Genomic DNA, 15,556 nt, shown 5'->3' on the forward strand with positions numbered 1-15,556 from the left:
AAGTGGGAGAGATCTGGCTGGTATTTGAATGCTGATGGCGACATCACATTCGGTGCTTGCAATACCTGTGCATTTACGCCTGTTGGAATATTGTGTCAGCTCTTCCAGAGAAAGGTTTGTCAGCAGAACTTGGTGACGCTGGAGGAGCATCCAGTGGAATTGGCTCCAGAAACGTCCCGTGGAGAACCGGCGTTGGCACAGTGGTTCCAGATGCACGCGCCATGCGCTGCTTCATGGATGATTCAGTTCAGCCAATTGCAAGCTGAGGTCTGAGCTTTGAAATTTACCCCAAATGGAGACTGGAGTGAGGATGCAGGAAGAAAGACGTGAAGGGGGGGAGAGTGTTGAGGAGCTGGAGCTAAAAGAAAGCTGTCAAGGAGAAATACCTGGAGCGAAACTAGTCAGGCCAGAGCCTAATTCAGCCTCCCCCAACCTGGTTCCCTCCAGACGTTTCGGACAACAACTCCCAGCATTCCTGATCATTGGCCATCCTGGATGGTGATTGTGGGAGTTGTAGTCCAACACATCTGGAGGGCACCAAGTTGGGGTGGGCCTCTGTAAGCCTTTATAGCCAGGTCACATCCAGAGGAACTGATGGGTGGGGGAGTGGGGAGCCATGATGAAACAGGGAACACAATACTGTTGTGTTTTTCCTCCCAGCCTGCACCCTAAGTGGCCCATGACATGGGTCGCCACCACAGTACAAACCAGTTGGTTGCTGGCTTGATTTCCTGACATCCAGATGCAACCCATTCATGAGCAGCTCTCTCTCTGTGTGCTGAGGGTCAACAGAGGTCAATTTTTCCTGGGGCCAACATCGGCTCTAGTGACCGCAGTCTAAGGAACTCCCCCCCCCCAACAGAACTCTGCAGCATCTGTGCTGTTTCAATCATGTGGATTTCTGGAACTTGTGCAGCTTGCCAGGGTAACCGAGGTGTCTTTCTCTCTCAGGGAAATCCCACTTGGCCATCGTTCAGAAGGTGAACAACGAAGGTGAGGGTGACCCCTTCTACGAGGTGCTCGGCCTGGTGACGCTGGAGGATGTCATTGAGGAGATAATCAAGTCGGAAATCCTGGACGAGTCGGATATGTACAGTTAGGTTCATTCCAAATCTCAGCTGTTTGGGAACGGGGTGGGGAGAGATTTGAGGATACCTCGGAATCTCGTTCTGTGGGTCCTCTTCTGCACACTGCCTGATGTAATTGAGGGTCTCTGGATGATCAGGTTTTATTCATGTGCTATTCCAGCTGCTTACACACACACACACATCTCTAGATAAAAATCCCTATACGCAAAAAAGAGCAACCAAAATGATCAAGGGGATGGAGCCAGTCCCCTATGAGAAAAGATTATGGCGTTTAGGTTAGCAAGGCGTGGGGAGAAGTGTAAAGCTATGCATGGTTCAGAGAAAGTGGAGAAGGAGCATTTCTCCCTCTCTTACAATACTTGAACCCAGAGTCATCCAGTGAAGTCAAATCGTGGGAGATTCAGAACAGATAAAAGGAAATACTTCCTCACACAACGCCTAGTTGAACTAAAGAGTGCCCTGCTGCAAGATCTAGCGATGTCCACCAACTTGGATGTCTTTAAAGGGGGCCGTGTGGTCTTCAAGTTCAGTGCTTTGCTTTTCCCTGTAACAGACAATGGCTGCCATTCAGTTCTATAGAAGAAATTAAGGGGGTGCATTCAGGGACGCTATTGGGGTGTCTACCAAACCCGCTCCAGTGTTGGAGATGAGGGGCAAGATTTGCCCCTTCCCAAGTGTGTTCATATCGCCACTCTTTCCTTTGTTTCATAGAACTTAATGGGAGCCATTGAGAGCCATGCCAATTTGAACAGAACCCTAGGACAGAGCTGTTGAGAGGTATCAAAGAAGCAGAACAGCAGCTTGAAAGTGGGGAGGCGAAGCGATGCAGAGAATGGTATCCCCACCTCCTGATCGTGGCCATGAGCTAGTTTTGGAGCCATTAGTAGTCAATGGCGCCATTTCCTCCCAAGGTTTACTCTGCAATCTTGCAGATAGGGAAGATGTCCAATACAAAAAGCTGAGAACTTCCAGGAATGCCGGTTGGGTGCCCTTGCAGTGGACACCTGTAATAAAGCTGGCCCGTTTGTAATAATCCGTTAAATGGCAAGCCTGATCTCTGTGGCACACCTTTCCTTTTAACATATCCCCCCACCCCTCCCCTCTGTGTAGCTGACAACCGCTCCAGGAAGCGAGTGAATCACCAGAAGAACAAACGGGACTTCTCGGCCTTCAAAGATAATGACACAGAGTCCAAGGTGAAGATTTCCCCACAGCTGCTCCTGGCTGCTCACCGCTTTCTCTCCACGGGTAAGAGATCCCTCAGGGAACTGTTCCGCACTCCTAGAAATCTGGAGATAGACAGACGCCCAGGGACACTTGCTGCCTCTTCCGGCAAGGGCTCTCTGCTTGCTCAGCTCTCTAGGGTTGCCTTCTGCCAGGGTTTGACATGGTTCACCAGGATGCTTTCAACCTGGTGCAGTGTTGTGGCAAAGGCCCCATCTACACTACAGTTGTATTTTGGTTTCCGTATGTCACTGTGAGGAATACCACCTCCCGATGGCATAGGAGGCTGTCCACTACTAAATGTCCAATTATTCCTTAATGATTACTGTTTAGTTATTAATTGTATCCTAATTATTAGGTATTTATATTCTGATGATCTTTTACTAGGAATTAAATAACTGCTCAGGTAGTATCACTGCCATTCACTTCCTGCCTGCCATGTTTCCCTGGCTGGGCTGGGCGCACCCTTTGCTCTTTATCAATCTGACCCCGGTAAGCAAGATCAAGGATAAGGTGTTGTGAGAGAGGTTTGTGACAAAGGAATCTCTAAAATGATGACATGAGATCCACTGAGTGCTCAAAGTGGGGCTTTCTTCACAGGCAAACAGGAAGGGTTTAAAGATGGAAAATAAGCATTAACTTAGTTTACTCAAGAGAAATGAAAGAAACAATCTGGCTACAATCCCTAGCTACACTGACTCTAACCCTGGGGTCATTCAGAGCAGGGGTGAGCAGAAAGTAGATCTCCAGGTCTTTTGGACTTCATCTCCCAGCATTCCTGACCATTGGCCATGCTGGTAGGGGCTTCTGGGAGTTGGAAGTCCAAAACATCTGGCATCTATCTTCTGCCCACCCAATTTAAAGGAGTCTTTCCCAATCTGGTGCCCTCTGAGATGTATTGGACTACAATTCTCAGCATTCCCTAACCAAATCCCAGCATCCCCCATGGCTGGCTGGGGAATACTGGGAGTTGTAGTGGAACGCCGTCACCAACTCTGGTCTGTTTTGTGTTGGTGGCCTGTATGTTTTCAAGCCCGATTAAAGATGCTGATTGTAACCTATAAAGCCATGCACAGCTCAGAACTGCAATACCTGAAGGAATGCCTCTCCTGACATAAAACCTACCCAAACACTATGGTCCACATCTGAGGCCTTCCTCTGAGTGCCTACAAAAAAAGGTTCAGAGTATGGCAACAAGGGAGAGGGCCTTCTCAGTGGTAGCCCCCCCATTATGAATGCTCTCCCCACTGGGGCCTGCCTGGCACCAACACTGTCGTCTTTTCCATTAAGACTATCCTCTATTTTGGGCACTTGATGACATATGATCGTGCATTTATGTCAGCTGTTTCTGTCAGGCCTGCTACCTTTTTGTTAATGTTTTAGTTGTCTACATTGTTTTAAATTTTGTATATTAGAGCTTTTATGTTATGTTTTTATTGTCTTGTACTGTGATGGGTATTTTTTGTGAACCGCCCAGAGAGCTTCGACTATAGAGATGATAACGATAACAATAACAACAATAATTTCATCGTTCTTGTGGCACACATGGTTTGTGGAACAACTGAAGCCCTGTTCAGGTGTTCATCCAGAACCCGTGAGAGCGCCACGTGTGTAGCGGGCCTGAGCGTGTGCGCCAGTCTGTCTCCAGCATCCCCTCGTGCGCCAGCTATGCCCCCTCTACTCTTGACCTTCCTGCATCCAGCACAGTGAAGCGAGATCCATTATGGTTAGTCCATTCAGCAGCCTTCCTCTCAGTCCTGAACCCTGATTCTAAGAATCTGTATTCGGACTCTTGCACTAAACTCACCAAAATTGGGAGGGGAGGAAACGCTGAGGACGTCATCCGCACACTTTTTAACATGCCCACATCCCTAATCTTCATGTCAAAAGCCTGGCTAGGGCTTGACTGCATATCATTTGCAGGTCACACCCCACCCACACATCTGCAGGTGCAAGTACAACCCCCTTTTCCACCCAGAGACGCGTCGTCCTGCATTCAGGTCCGTTCGCTAGCTTGTCCCGAGGCCCATCAAATCTGCCGGCCACAATCCGGCCAAATCAAAGGCTGATATGAAATCCATAGAGAAAGGTCATTCTCATTGTCTCATTCAGAAATTACAGGGGATTTGCTTTCTCAGTAAGACAGCCTTCCATTATCCTGTCTGCTGCGGCTTTAGGCTTGAATGGAGGTTTGCTCTTTGGTTTATTTGTTCTCTCCGCCCCCACCCCCTTCCCAAGTATCTGTTTCTCACAGCAAAGCTAACAAATGGCCCTAAAGTGGTTACCAAGTTCCTGGGGAGGGTGATTGCCTGAGGTTGGGCTCCAGCTAGGAGAGGGCACTGGGCGTTTGGTCCGGGGGTTGCCGGGCAGAACATGGCTGCTGAAAGTGGAAGAGTCCTCTTTGGCTGTCTCCAACTCCTTCCTACCACAGCTGAAACAGCAAGGCCTGCTTAGATGGAAAATGCTAATTGCTGGAGGAGCCATGCTTCTTGAGAGAGAGAGATGTGGGGTGATATAAAGATCAGGATTGGAAAATTCCGATATGGGGAATGCAGCTGCACTGCTCCAAGCTCTGGTCAGCCATTATTTATTTCTTTATTACATTTTTATACTGTGCCCAATAGCCAAAGCTCTCTGGGCGGTTCACAAAAATTAAAACCATAATAAAACAACCAACAGGTTAAAAAGCACAAATACAAAATACAGTATAAAAAGCACAACCAGGATAAAACCATGCAGCAAAATTGATATAAGATTAAAATACAGAGTCAGAACAGTAAAATTTAAATTTAAGTTAAAATTAAGTGTTAAAATACTGAGAGAATAAAAAGGTCTTCAGCTGGCGACGAAAGGAGTACAGTGTAGGCGCCAGGCGGACCTCTCTGGGGAGCTCGTTCCACAGCCGGGGTGCCACAGCGGAGAAAGCCCTCCTCCATTAGTTTCCCTGAAGGACCATTCCAAGCATTATTTTATTTATTTATATTTTTATTTATTTTATTACATTTATATCCCGCCTTTTCCCCTCCAAGGAACCCATGGCAATGTACATAATCCTCCTCTTCCTCTCCCTGTTATCCTCACAACGGCAACCCTGTGAGGTAGGTTGGGCTGAGAGTCTGTGACTGGCCCAAAGTCACCCAGTGGGTTTCCATGGCCAAGTGGGGACTAGAACCCGGACCTCCTGACTCCCAGTCCGACACTCTAACCACTATGCCACACTGGCTCTCTCTGGCTTATGCAAGGGATTTGGGGCCAACACCAGCAAGTTCTCTTGCTACAGATGCCGCTTCCTCTGCCTCTCTTTGGCTTTTAACTTGGCAATTGGGAAGGCTGTTGGAGGCACCTCGCCAAGGGTGGAATTTGGCCTGGTACCTTCCAGTTGCCAACCCAGAATGCCCTTCGTGGTTCTGAGGTTGAGTCTGAGCAGCTAGAGGAGAGCAGAAAGAAAGAAACAGCTGCCGAGCTTCTGATGTTTTAAACCCCTGAGTAAGAGAGAATTTCAGAGTGATCCATAGCCCAAATTTCCAGCTTCAGCAAACTTTCCTCCACACTCTCCCCATTGGGGCAGAACTGAGAGCTGCTCATAGAAACCAGTAGAGAAGTCCAGGATTTGATTGTAGCTATCGTTGGGCAGCAAAGTGTTTTATTTATTTATTTATCTATTTATTTATTTATTACATTTCTATACCGCCCAATAGCCAGAGCTCTCTGGGCGGTTCACAAAAAATTAAGAACATTCAAAGTATGAAACAACAGTATAAAACCATAATATAAAATACAATATAATAGCTCAACCAGATAAAAACAGCAGCAATGCAAAATTACGAATTTAAAACACCAAGTTAAAATTTATTTATAGACTGTTAAAATGCTGGTGTCTAAAAGCATATAATGTAGGTGCCAAGCAACACCTACATTATATGTAGTTTCCCTCTCTCTCTCTCTCTCACACACACACACACACATACCAAGGAGGTACCAGCAAAGAGTGACGTTCCTGTTCTTCCAAATCTGAGTCTTATTTGGAGAGTGGCAGGTATCTTCATCATCATCATCATCATCATCATCATCATCCGTTCAGTTTATATCCCACCTATATGCAGAATACCCTAGGCGGCATACAAAGTTAAAACAATTTAGGCAAGACAAAAATAAAATACCATAGGTAGCATAATTTTTTAAAAAACGTTTTAAAAAGATAAAACAACCAATCAAACCATGCAGCATAAAAGCAATACATAACGCCCAGCAATAAGGGTCTAAAAAGGGAAGGCCTGCTGGAATAAAAGAGTCTTGAATGCCTGCTTAAAGACATTCAAAGAAGTCAGCAAGTGCCTTTCAACCGTCAGGTCATTCCACAGTTGAGGGTCAGCAAAGCAAAGGGTCCTCTGGCATGGGACTGCCAGTCACACATTAGGCAGTCACAGCAGATGACCCTCCGAGGACCTTAAGTGGCAGGATGATGGAACATAGGGGAGGAGGCGCTCCCTAAGGGACCTTGGGCCTAGACCATGTAGGGCTTTAAAGGTAAGCACCAGCACTTTGTATTTTAACCGGAAAGGAATTGGCAGCCAGCAGAAAGATTTTAAAACCGGTGTCCTGGACCGTTTTAGCTATGTCGGTTTAGTTTTCAAACATGTAAAAGTCCCATGTGTTTCCATACAAATCCAATGGGGCAGGACGCTTCTGCCTCAATTGAGTACTGGATTTGGTCTGTGAGGAAGTGCGGGGGGGGGGGCGGGCGAGGGAGGACAGTGTGAGTAGACTGAGCTTTGGCTCAACCTGAGGAGTATCTTGTGTGGGAACGTTGAGCTAGAAACCCACATCAGCTTCAGCTGCCCCACTCTGATCTGCAGGGTTGTTGCATATACCTCCTCAGCCTCAACCTGCAACTTGGAGATAATACCACTGGACTACATTGCAGGATTGTTGTAAATCACCCGCTCAGCATCAGTCCCTGCACTCCACTCATCCCTCATAGCAATATGGAGATAATAGACTACGTTTGCATTGGAATTTGCATGGACAGGACTATTTTGTAACAAGGTGTTTTTATTTCATTCATACGCAATGAGACTTGAGTGAAAAGCATGTGGCCTCATCTCTCTTTGCCATCATCTTTTGTTTCAGGGTGTCAGTTACGTCTATGGTAAAAGGCTGGATTTCTTAATTGGTTTCTATGGGCAGCTCTCTCTTTTGCCCCAGGGGAAGATTTAGAAATGGTTTCTCCAATGTGAACCTGGAAAATCCCTGTCCAGGTGATGCATCAGTCACACCTTTTTCCTTATCTCTCTGTTCTAAGCTTTTGATCTTCAACTGGTCGGTTGAGTTGGGTTAGGACCCATTTCTGGGTCACAAACTGCTGAGCTAAGGTGGGTTGCAACAGCAGCACTACCACAATACAAATATGTGGTAAATAAATAAATTAATTAAGAAGTGGATTCCAGAATGTGTGCTTGGGCTAAAGGTGGATCCTGGATTTGAAAAGGTTGGAGAATACTGCCTAAACCAGAACGGGAGCGAGGAGAAGAGCACGTGTAAGGTGCTTTCAGTTTGCCCACCTGTTTAGAATGCCTGGAGCTGCTCCAGGATGTGGGTCCCCCTCATTTTCCCCCTTGATCTCTGACTTCTGTGTCCCAACCACTACTTTTTACAGAGGTAACACAGTTCACCCCCTCCCTTATTTCGGAGAAGATCCTGCTGCGCTTGCTCAAACACCGCGATGTCATCCACGAGCTGAAGTTTGACGAAGAGAACAAGAAATCACCCCAGCACTTCCTCTTCAACAGGAACAAGCCATCTGACTACTTCATCCTCATCCTTCAGGTAGCCCGCCTGTTCCCGACCCCTTCTGCAAAGGAGACGGGCTGAGCTTGTAAGGCGGGAGAGCAATTGCCTCGACGACAGCTTGACTCCATTTTGCACACGGGCTTCGGCCTGGGAGGAGGAGGAGGAGGAGGAAGGGGATTTGGGTTCAAATCCAGACTCATTGACCCTGTACAGACGACACGCTTAAGCGACAGCGGTTAAGCATTTTGAGCTAAACATTATGGCTCAGCGGTGCCATGGGAGTCATTCCTAACCAGGGTGGCTACATAACCACGGTTTAAACACGCTCAATAACCATTTGCTGCGAAAAGGGTTAGTGGCCCAACCATGGCTTTGTGTGCTACCTGAAGAGGCTAGGCTTCATTAGGAAGGCTCGTGCTTTCTTAGTCATACCTGGAAAATGGGCAGAGCCTCAGATTATGGAAAAGAGACTAAAGATAAGTTTGACATTCAGAAGAATTCTACAGAAAACTGCCAAGCAGACCATGGAGTCCATGGATGTCTTGGATTGTAAAGTAATGGTGAAAAAATATGAATAGAGTTTCAGAGTGCTACCCTCTGTCAAAAATTCGATTTAAATTCAATGTAGTTCTTTTTATTCATTTATTTAATTCCTTTCCCCCCCTATTCTTTATTTTTTCTAATAAAATGTTGTTGTTTGTAAAAAAAAAAACCCGAAATGGACAGAGCAGTGCCCTCTCTGGCAGGGTTGTTGTGAAGTGAATGAGTTCAGGGGTGTAAAATACTCCATGAGGGCTGGATAACTTCTAATTCTAGGCTACGACCCAATTCAGACAACAAGCTAAGCCACGGTGGTTAAGCAGTTTGATCGAAACCTTATGGCTTAGCATATCCTGTGAACTATGACTTCGCCCATCATGGGAACCATTCCTAACCAGGGTGGCTACATAACCACGGTTTAAAGATGCTCACTAACCATTTGCTGCAACAGAGTTAGTGGCCTAACCATGGCTCAGCGTGTTGTTGTCTGAACAGGCCCTACCTGTCGGACACACTCACACACATATACATATGCTTGCCTGCCCTCTCATCACTGTGGGATCCCTGATAAACTCCCAAGGGACAGAGTTTGAAAACCACTCACCTCGTGGATCCCGCATGCAAATAGCGCTTACTTAACCCTGTGTCACAGAGCTGCCCAGGGTGTGGGAGTTTCATGTTGTTCTCTCTCTCTCTCTCTCTCTCTCTCTTTCTTACAGGGTAAAGTGGAGGTGGAGGCTGGCAAGGAGAACATGAAGTTTGAGACTGGGCCTTTCTCCTATTACGGGGTGATGGCCTTGAGTCCAATCGTCGCAACAAGTAAGCGACCCACCTTCTTCACCTGGCCGTAGAGGGCCCCCTATGGGAGGCGGACAGGGGGAGGGAGTGGCAGTAGGCACCCTTCTGAGTGAAGCCCCCGTCCCATTGTCTGTGAGCTGCCACTCCAGAGTCAAAGGCAGAACCTTGCAGGAGTCCGCTTGGCAAGGATGGTCCGCTGACGGCAATTTTAGTAGGCCTCCTTGGTGCCCCTAGGCCTGACCCACAGCATGACTATCCTGGTTGCGCTTTTTATACTGTATTTCGTAATTGTGTTTTAACCTGTTGGGTGTTTTACTGTGGTTTTAATTTTTGTGAACCGCCCAGAGAGCTTCGGCTATTGGGCGGTATAAAAATGTAATAAATAAATAAATAAATAAATAAATAGCTGCCAGGGGAAACAGGGCAGCCACATGTAGTAGTTTCAGCTGCTTGTTCTTAGGTTTACATCAGGGATGGTGCTCCAGATGTTTTGGCTTACAACTCCCATTATTATTATTATTATTATTATTATTATTATTATTATTATTATTTATATAGCACCATCAATGTACATGATCCCTCACCATTGGCTAGGCTGGCTAGGGCTGGTGGGAATTGTAGGCCACAAGTTGCCCATGCCTGGGCTGAATCACTTTAGGCCCTGAGAGGGCTTGCAAATTAAGGGATTGTGCCTCAGGGTTCACAGAAAAGGTGGGTTTTGAAGAGTATAAAGGAAGTAAAAAAATATGTGGCATTGCATAGGTGCTCTAGGAGACAGTTCCAAGCATCTGGGGCAGCAAGGGAGGAAAAGGGGAAACATTTGAAGGTGGAATGGGAGGAGCAAAGGTCACAGGCAGGGGCGTATTGGGATATAAGAGTGGAGGCAGAAGATGGGGGCAAGGAAATGGGGGCCTTGAAGATAAGGACAAGAAGCTTGTGCTTGATCTGAGAGCAGACAGGAAACCAGTGGGTGGATTTAAAGAGTGATGTGACATGATTTTGCCTGGGGGCTTTGGATAGAGGAGATGGAGGCAAGGTGAAACAATGTAAGACCAATGGAGAGAAGATTACAGTAGTCTAGATGAGAGCTGACTAGCCACGGACCAGTTTTTGCCAAGGAGACAAAGAAGAAGGTACGTATTTTGCAACGTTGTAGAAGGAGATGCGTTACGACTTGGCTACAGACCATGGCTACCGGATTCACCCATCTTGTCGACTCTTGATGTATTTGTCCCACTCTCCCAACATACTATGCACCCCTCCATTGGGGATCAAGAGAGAGAGAGAGACGAAAGTTAAAGACAAGGCTGAATACCTGTTCCACAGGATGGATGGTAATGTTGTCAGTGGATAAAGCATGTATACGAGGATAGGAGGGTTTGGGAGGAAAGATGAGAAGTTCTGTCTTGGATGCAGTTGGAGATGCAGGATTTGAGGAAGGGCAAAGTTCAGCCGTGTGGAGAGAGAGAGAGATGGGTGTCACCTGTGTACAGGTGATACTGAAAGCCATGAGATTTCATGGGCTTACCCAGGAACAGAGAGAAGAGCATAGTGCCAAGCACAGTTCCCCGAGGGAACACAACTGCGAGAGGAAAAGCTTTCACCAGTGGAAATACTGAAATAAAGATGGGACAGGTAGGAGGAGAGCCAGCTGAAGACAAAATCATACAGACCTAAGGCATGGAGGAAATCAATAAGGACAGTGTGATCAATGGTAGCAAAGGAAGGGAAAAGGTCAAAAGGATTATCAGGGGTCTGGAAACAAAGCCTTATGAAGAGAGACTGAAAGAACTGGGCATGTTTAGCCTGGAGAAGAGAAGATTGAGGGGAGACAGGATAGCACTCTTCAAGGACTTGAAAGGTTGTCACACAGAGGAGGGCCAAGATCTCTTCTCGATCCTCCCAGAGTGCAGGACACGGAATAACAGGCTCAAGTTAAAGGAAGCCAGATTCCAGCTGGACATCAGGAAAAACTTCCTGACTGTTAGAGCAGTACGACAATGGAATCAGTTACCTAGGGAGGTTGAGGCCTTCAAGAGGCAGCTGGACAAGCATCTGTCAGGGATGCTTTAGGGTGGATTCCTGCATTGAGCAGGGGGTTGGACTCGATGGCCTTGTAGGCCCCTTCCAACTCTGTTATTCTATGATTCTATGAATGAAGACTGAATAGAGGCCTTTAGATTTGCCGGTGAGGAGGTTGTCAGTGATGGCGGACGATGGAGGGATGAAGTCAGACAACTCTTGTTCTTCTCCAGAAGCATTCAGCTGCACAAGAACATGACTGAAGATGTCAAATGGAGGCAGCGAACCAAGGCTGGGGACGGGATGGTTGCATAATGTGCTGGGCGCGCGGGACAAGAGGCGATGATGATATGGGTGAATTGAAGGTGGTGACTGCAGGGTCAACAGGACAGACAGAAGCAGAAGAGGAGTGGAGAGAGGAGAATGCTTCAGAGGAGACCACTGGGTCCATGGACACGGAAGGGACGGGGAAGAATGTGGTGTGGGGGTGGGTGGACTATGTGCAGTGGTGAAGAAGATACAGTGACGATCACACAGAACAGTTCGTGGTGGAAGCAAGATCAGTGTGTGGGAAAGTCAGTCCAGAGGTGCAGGCTGGAGGAAGAAGCGAGGGCCAGGAGGAGTCAGGGAGCAGCTGGATCAGAGGGAGAGCTAACATGGAATGTTGAAATCACCAAGGAGCCAAATGGGGACATTGTTGGAGAGAAAGAAGGTTAGCCAGGCATCGAGATCTGAGATGAAGGCCTGAGCGGGAGCCAGAGGACATAAGAGCCCCAGTCTAGCATCCTTATTATTATTATTATTATTATTATTATTATTATTATTATTATTATTATTTATATAGCACCATCAATGTACATGGTGCTGTACAGATTACACAGTGGCCCACCAGCCGTTGCCCAGGACAATCTAGGACGGCAGCATGGAGATGCAAAGAGGAAAAGAGCCTCACAGAATGAACTTCAAAGCTAGAGAGGCCGTGGAAGGAGAGAGTGGGAAGTGGCTGGAACTGGAAGGGTTTGAAGAAAAGGAGGCCACCACCATGGCCACCAGATCATAGAATCATAGACTAGCATTGGAAGGGGCCTACAAGGCCATCTAGTCCAACCCTCTGCTCAATGCAGGAATCCACCCTAAGGCATCCCCGACAGATGGTTGTCCAGCTGCCTCTTGAAGGCCTCTAGTGTGGGAGAGCCCACAACCTCCCTAGGTCACTGATGGGAGGAATGCGGGAGAATCAGAGGCCTCCCACGGAGAGAGGGCAACAGCGGCGTCAGTAGTGTCGGAGTGGGGGATGCCCGTTTTCAGTGATGGGAAGCGACTGGGAAGGATCAAGAAAGGAATAAATCTGGGGGCAGGTAACAACTCCCATCAGCCCCAGCCAGGAAGAGATTATGGGAGTTGTAGTCCCAAACATCAGGAGGGCGCCCCTGGAATAGATCGTGAAGAGGGTGATTGTGAGAGAAGGGAAGCAGGGAAGGTGGCAGGCAACCCACAGGGCGAGACTAGGAGAGTGCGGATGCAGGGGCGCCATGATGATGGATGCGAGGATCTGGCTGCATTCATAGCAGCATAGCTTCCAAATCGCATTAGGTACTGGTTCCCCTCTATTCAGCCGTGGTTAGGCCTCATCTTGAGTATTGTGTTCTGGGCACCACACTTTAAGAAGGTCGCAGACAAGCTGGAGCGTGTTCAGAGGAGGGCAACCAGGATGATCAGGGGTCTGGAAACAAAGCCCTATGAAGAGAGACTGAAAGAACTGGGCATGTTTAGCCTGGAGAAAAGAAGATTGAGGGGAGGCATGAGAGCACTCTTCAAATATTTGAAAGGTTGTTACACAGAGGAGGGCCAGGATCTCTTCTCGATCCTCCCAGAGTGCAGGACACGGAATAACGGGCTCAAGTTACAGGAAGCCAGATTCCGGCTGGACATCAGGAAAAACTTCCTGACTGTTAGAGCAGTACGACAATGGAACCAATGACCTAGGGAGGTTGTGGTCTCTCCCACACTGGAGGCCTTCAAGAGGCAGCTGGACAAGCATCTGTCGGGGATGCTTTAGGGTGGATTCCTGCACTGAGCAGGGGGTTGGACTTGATGGCCTTGGAGGACCCTTCCAACCCTACGATTCTATAGTTCTATGAAGAGTATAAGGCCGTGCGGAGTATTGGAATGGGAGGAAAGGCGTTTGGCAGAGGCACAGGGTGGTGGTGGAAAGATGCGCGTTACCCAACGGTCACTCCTGAAGCCCTTTGGCACTGGCCTTCAGCTGCCACCTTGGCCAGCTCAGCAGGCATGGAAATGGAGGCCGCAGCCCCCCAGGCCAGGCTTCTCAGTGCAGCCAGAGGCTTGCTTGAGACCCCTAGTATCTTTGGGGGCCTGATAAAATTCTTTCAGGGGCTGGATCTAGCCCCCAGGCTGCCAATTCCCTGCCCTACTATTGAGTCAAGGCAAAGGGGATTTGCAGGTTTTGGTGACAGCAATACTAGCCGCTAGACTTTTGCCACCTAGTGGTCGGCCTTATGTGCTTCAGTTTGCTGCTCTTTTATATCTAGATCAGCCTTGCCCAGGCTAGGGGGATGCTGGGATTTGCAGTCGAACCCAGCCAAAAGGGGCTCGCCTGAAGAAGGCTGGAGATTTGGTCTGTTCTTTTATCGCAACATATTTTATCCAAGCCCTTTTATCCAAACATAGGGGGTTGGGGGGCTTGCGTGTGTGTTTTTGAATTCGTGAACTTCCCTTTCCATTGGTGAAACTGAAGGAGTCAGAAAGTTGTTTGTGTTAAATTATAGGGCTGTGCAGCCACCCCTGATCCGCCTCAGGGCTGCCTCGGGGGTGTCCAACCTGCCTAGGCACCTAAGCCGAGGCGAGATTCGGGCCCTCCGAGGCGACTTGGAGTTTTCTGGGTGCCAGCTGTGCTCTCCCCCACACCAGTCTCCTTACCTGCTGCCTCTGTTGCCAGCTTTCTTCTGGCGGCTTCTGGTGCCGCCAGCGGAAATGACCCGGAAGTAGGCTGCACAATTTTAAGATATCGTGCGGCCTCTGCTGATTAGTACCTGTATGGCTACCGTAGTTTGTGACCATAGAGGTACTAAACTGTTTAGTACCTCTATGGCCACAACCTATGGTGGCCATAGAGGTACTAATCACAGCAGAGGCCGCGCAATATCTTAAGCGCCGAGGTGGCCCGAAGCTTCAGAGCCAATTGGCTTCAGCTTAGGGCCACCTCAGCCTTTGCCCGAACCACCTCGGATCTGGTTCGGAAGGGTCCGAATCACCCCGATCCGATTCGGGTTCAGATCCGAGGCAGTGCACAGCCCTATTAAATTGCAGAGAGTTCGTTGCCCCCCTTTACAGTTTCCGCTTATGTGAACATTCCTGCAAGCCGCTCCCCAAAGCCAAACATCACAAGGCACTGAAGACGGCAAATCTGTCTCTGCTTCTTGTCATTTGTGCCCCATTTTACCAACCTTCCCTGCAGCCATGACTTGATCATCTCCATGTTCAAGGTGTGGCTTTTGCAGGGTGTGAAGAATGTGGACAGGGGGACATTTTTCTCCCTCTCTCAGAATTCTAGAACTCAAGGGGGTCCTCCCATGAAGCTGATTGGTGGGAGGTTCAGGACAGATAAAAGAAAGGACTTTTTCACACAGCGCTTAGTTAAACTATGGAACTCGCTATCACAAGATGTGGTGATGACCACCCATTTGGATGGTTTTAAAAGGCGGTTGGATGAATTCCTGGAGGCAAAGGCTATCAATGGCTACTAGCCCTGATGGCTATGTGCTACCACCGGTATCAGAGACAGTAAGCCTATGTACACCAGTTGCTGGGGAACATGGGTGGGAGGGCGCTGTTGCACCATGTCCTGCTTTGTTGGTCCCTGGCCGATGGCTGGCTGGACTAGATGGACCCTCGGTCTGATCCAGCAGGGCTCTTCTGATGTTCTTAATTGTGAAGTTTCCCTCTCAGATGGGCCGGTTGAGTTAGATCTTTCTCTCAGTGGATTTTGGGTTCTGTTAGGGGCGGCAGAGTGGGAGACAGAGGTATGGACTACCAGAGGGCTATCTTCACGGCTCTGGGCTGGCCCCGCCTCC

At 48.3% G+C, this 15,556-nt stretch overlaps 1 protein-coding gene across 1 annotated transcript in view; it reads left to right on the plus strand.

Moving 5' to 3' along the window:
• CNNM4 (cyclin and CBS domain divalent metal cation transport mediator 4) overlaps positions 1–15,556 on the plus strand; it is an 82,871-nt gene that overhangs the window by 62,007 nt on the left and 5,308 nt on the right. The window contains exons 2-5 of the mRNA XM_063139071.1: positions 952–1,095; positions 2,199–2,336; positions 7,969–8,138; positions 9,362–9,461. Of these exons, the coding sequence (XP_062995141.1) occupies positions 952–1,095; positions 2,199–2,336; positions 7,969–8,138; positions 9,362–9,461 (552 nt within the window). The remainder of the gene's footprint in view (positions 1–951; positions 1,096–2,198; positions 2,337–7,968; positions 8,139–9,361; positions 9,462–15,556) is intronic.

This window comes from Elgaria multicarinata, chromosome 12 (assembly GCF_023053635.1).
Source record: "Elgaria multicarinata webbii isolate HBS135686 ecotype San Diego chromosome 12, rElgMul1.1.pri, whole genome shotgun sequence".
Taxonomy (NCBI): Eukaryota; Metazoa; Chordata; class Lepidosauria; order Squamata; family Anguidae; genus Elgaria; species Elgaria multicarinata.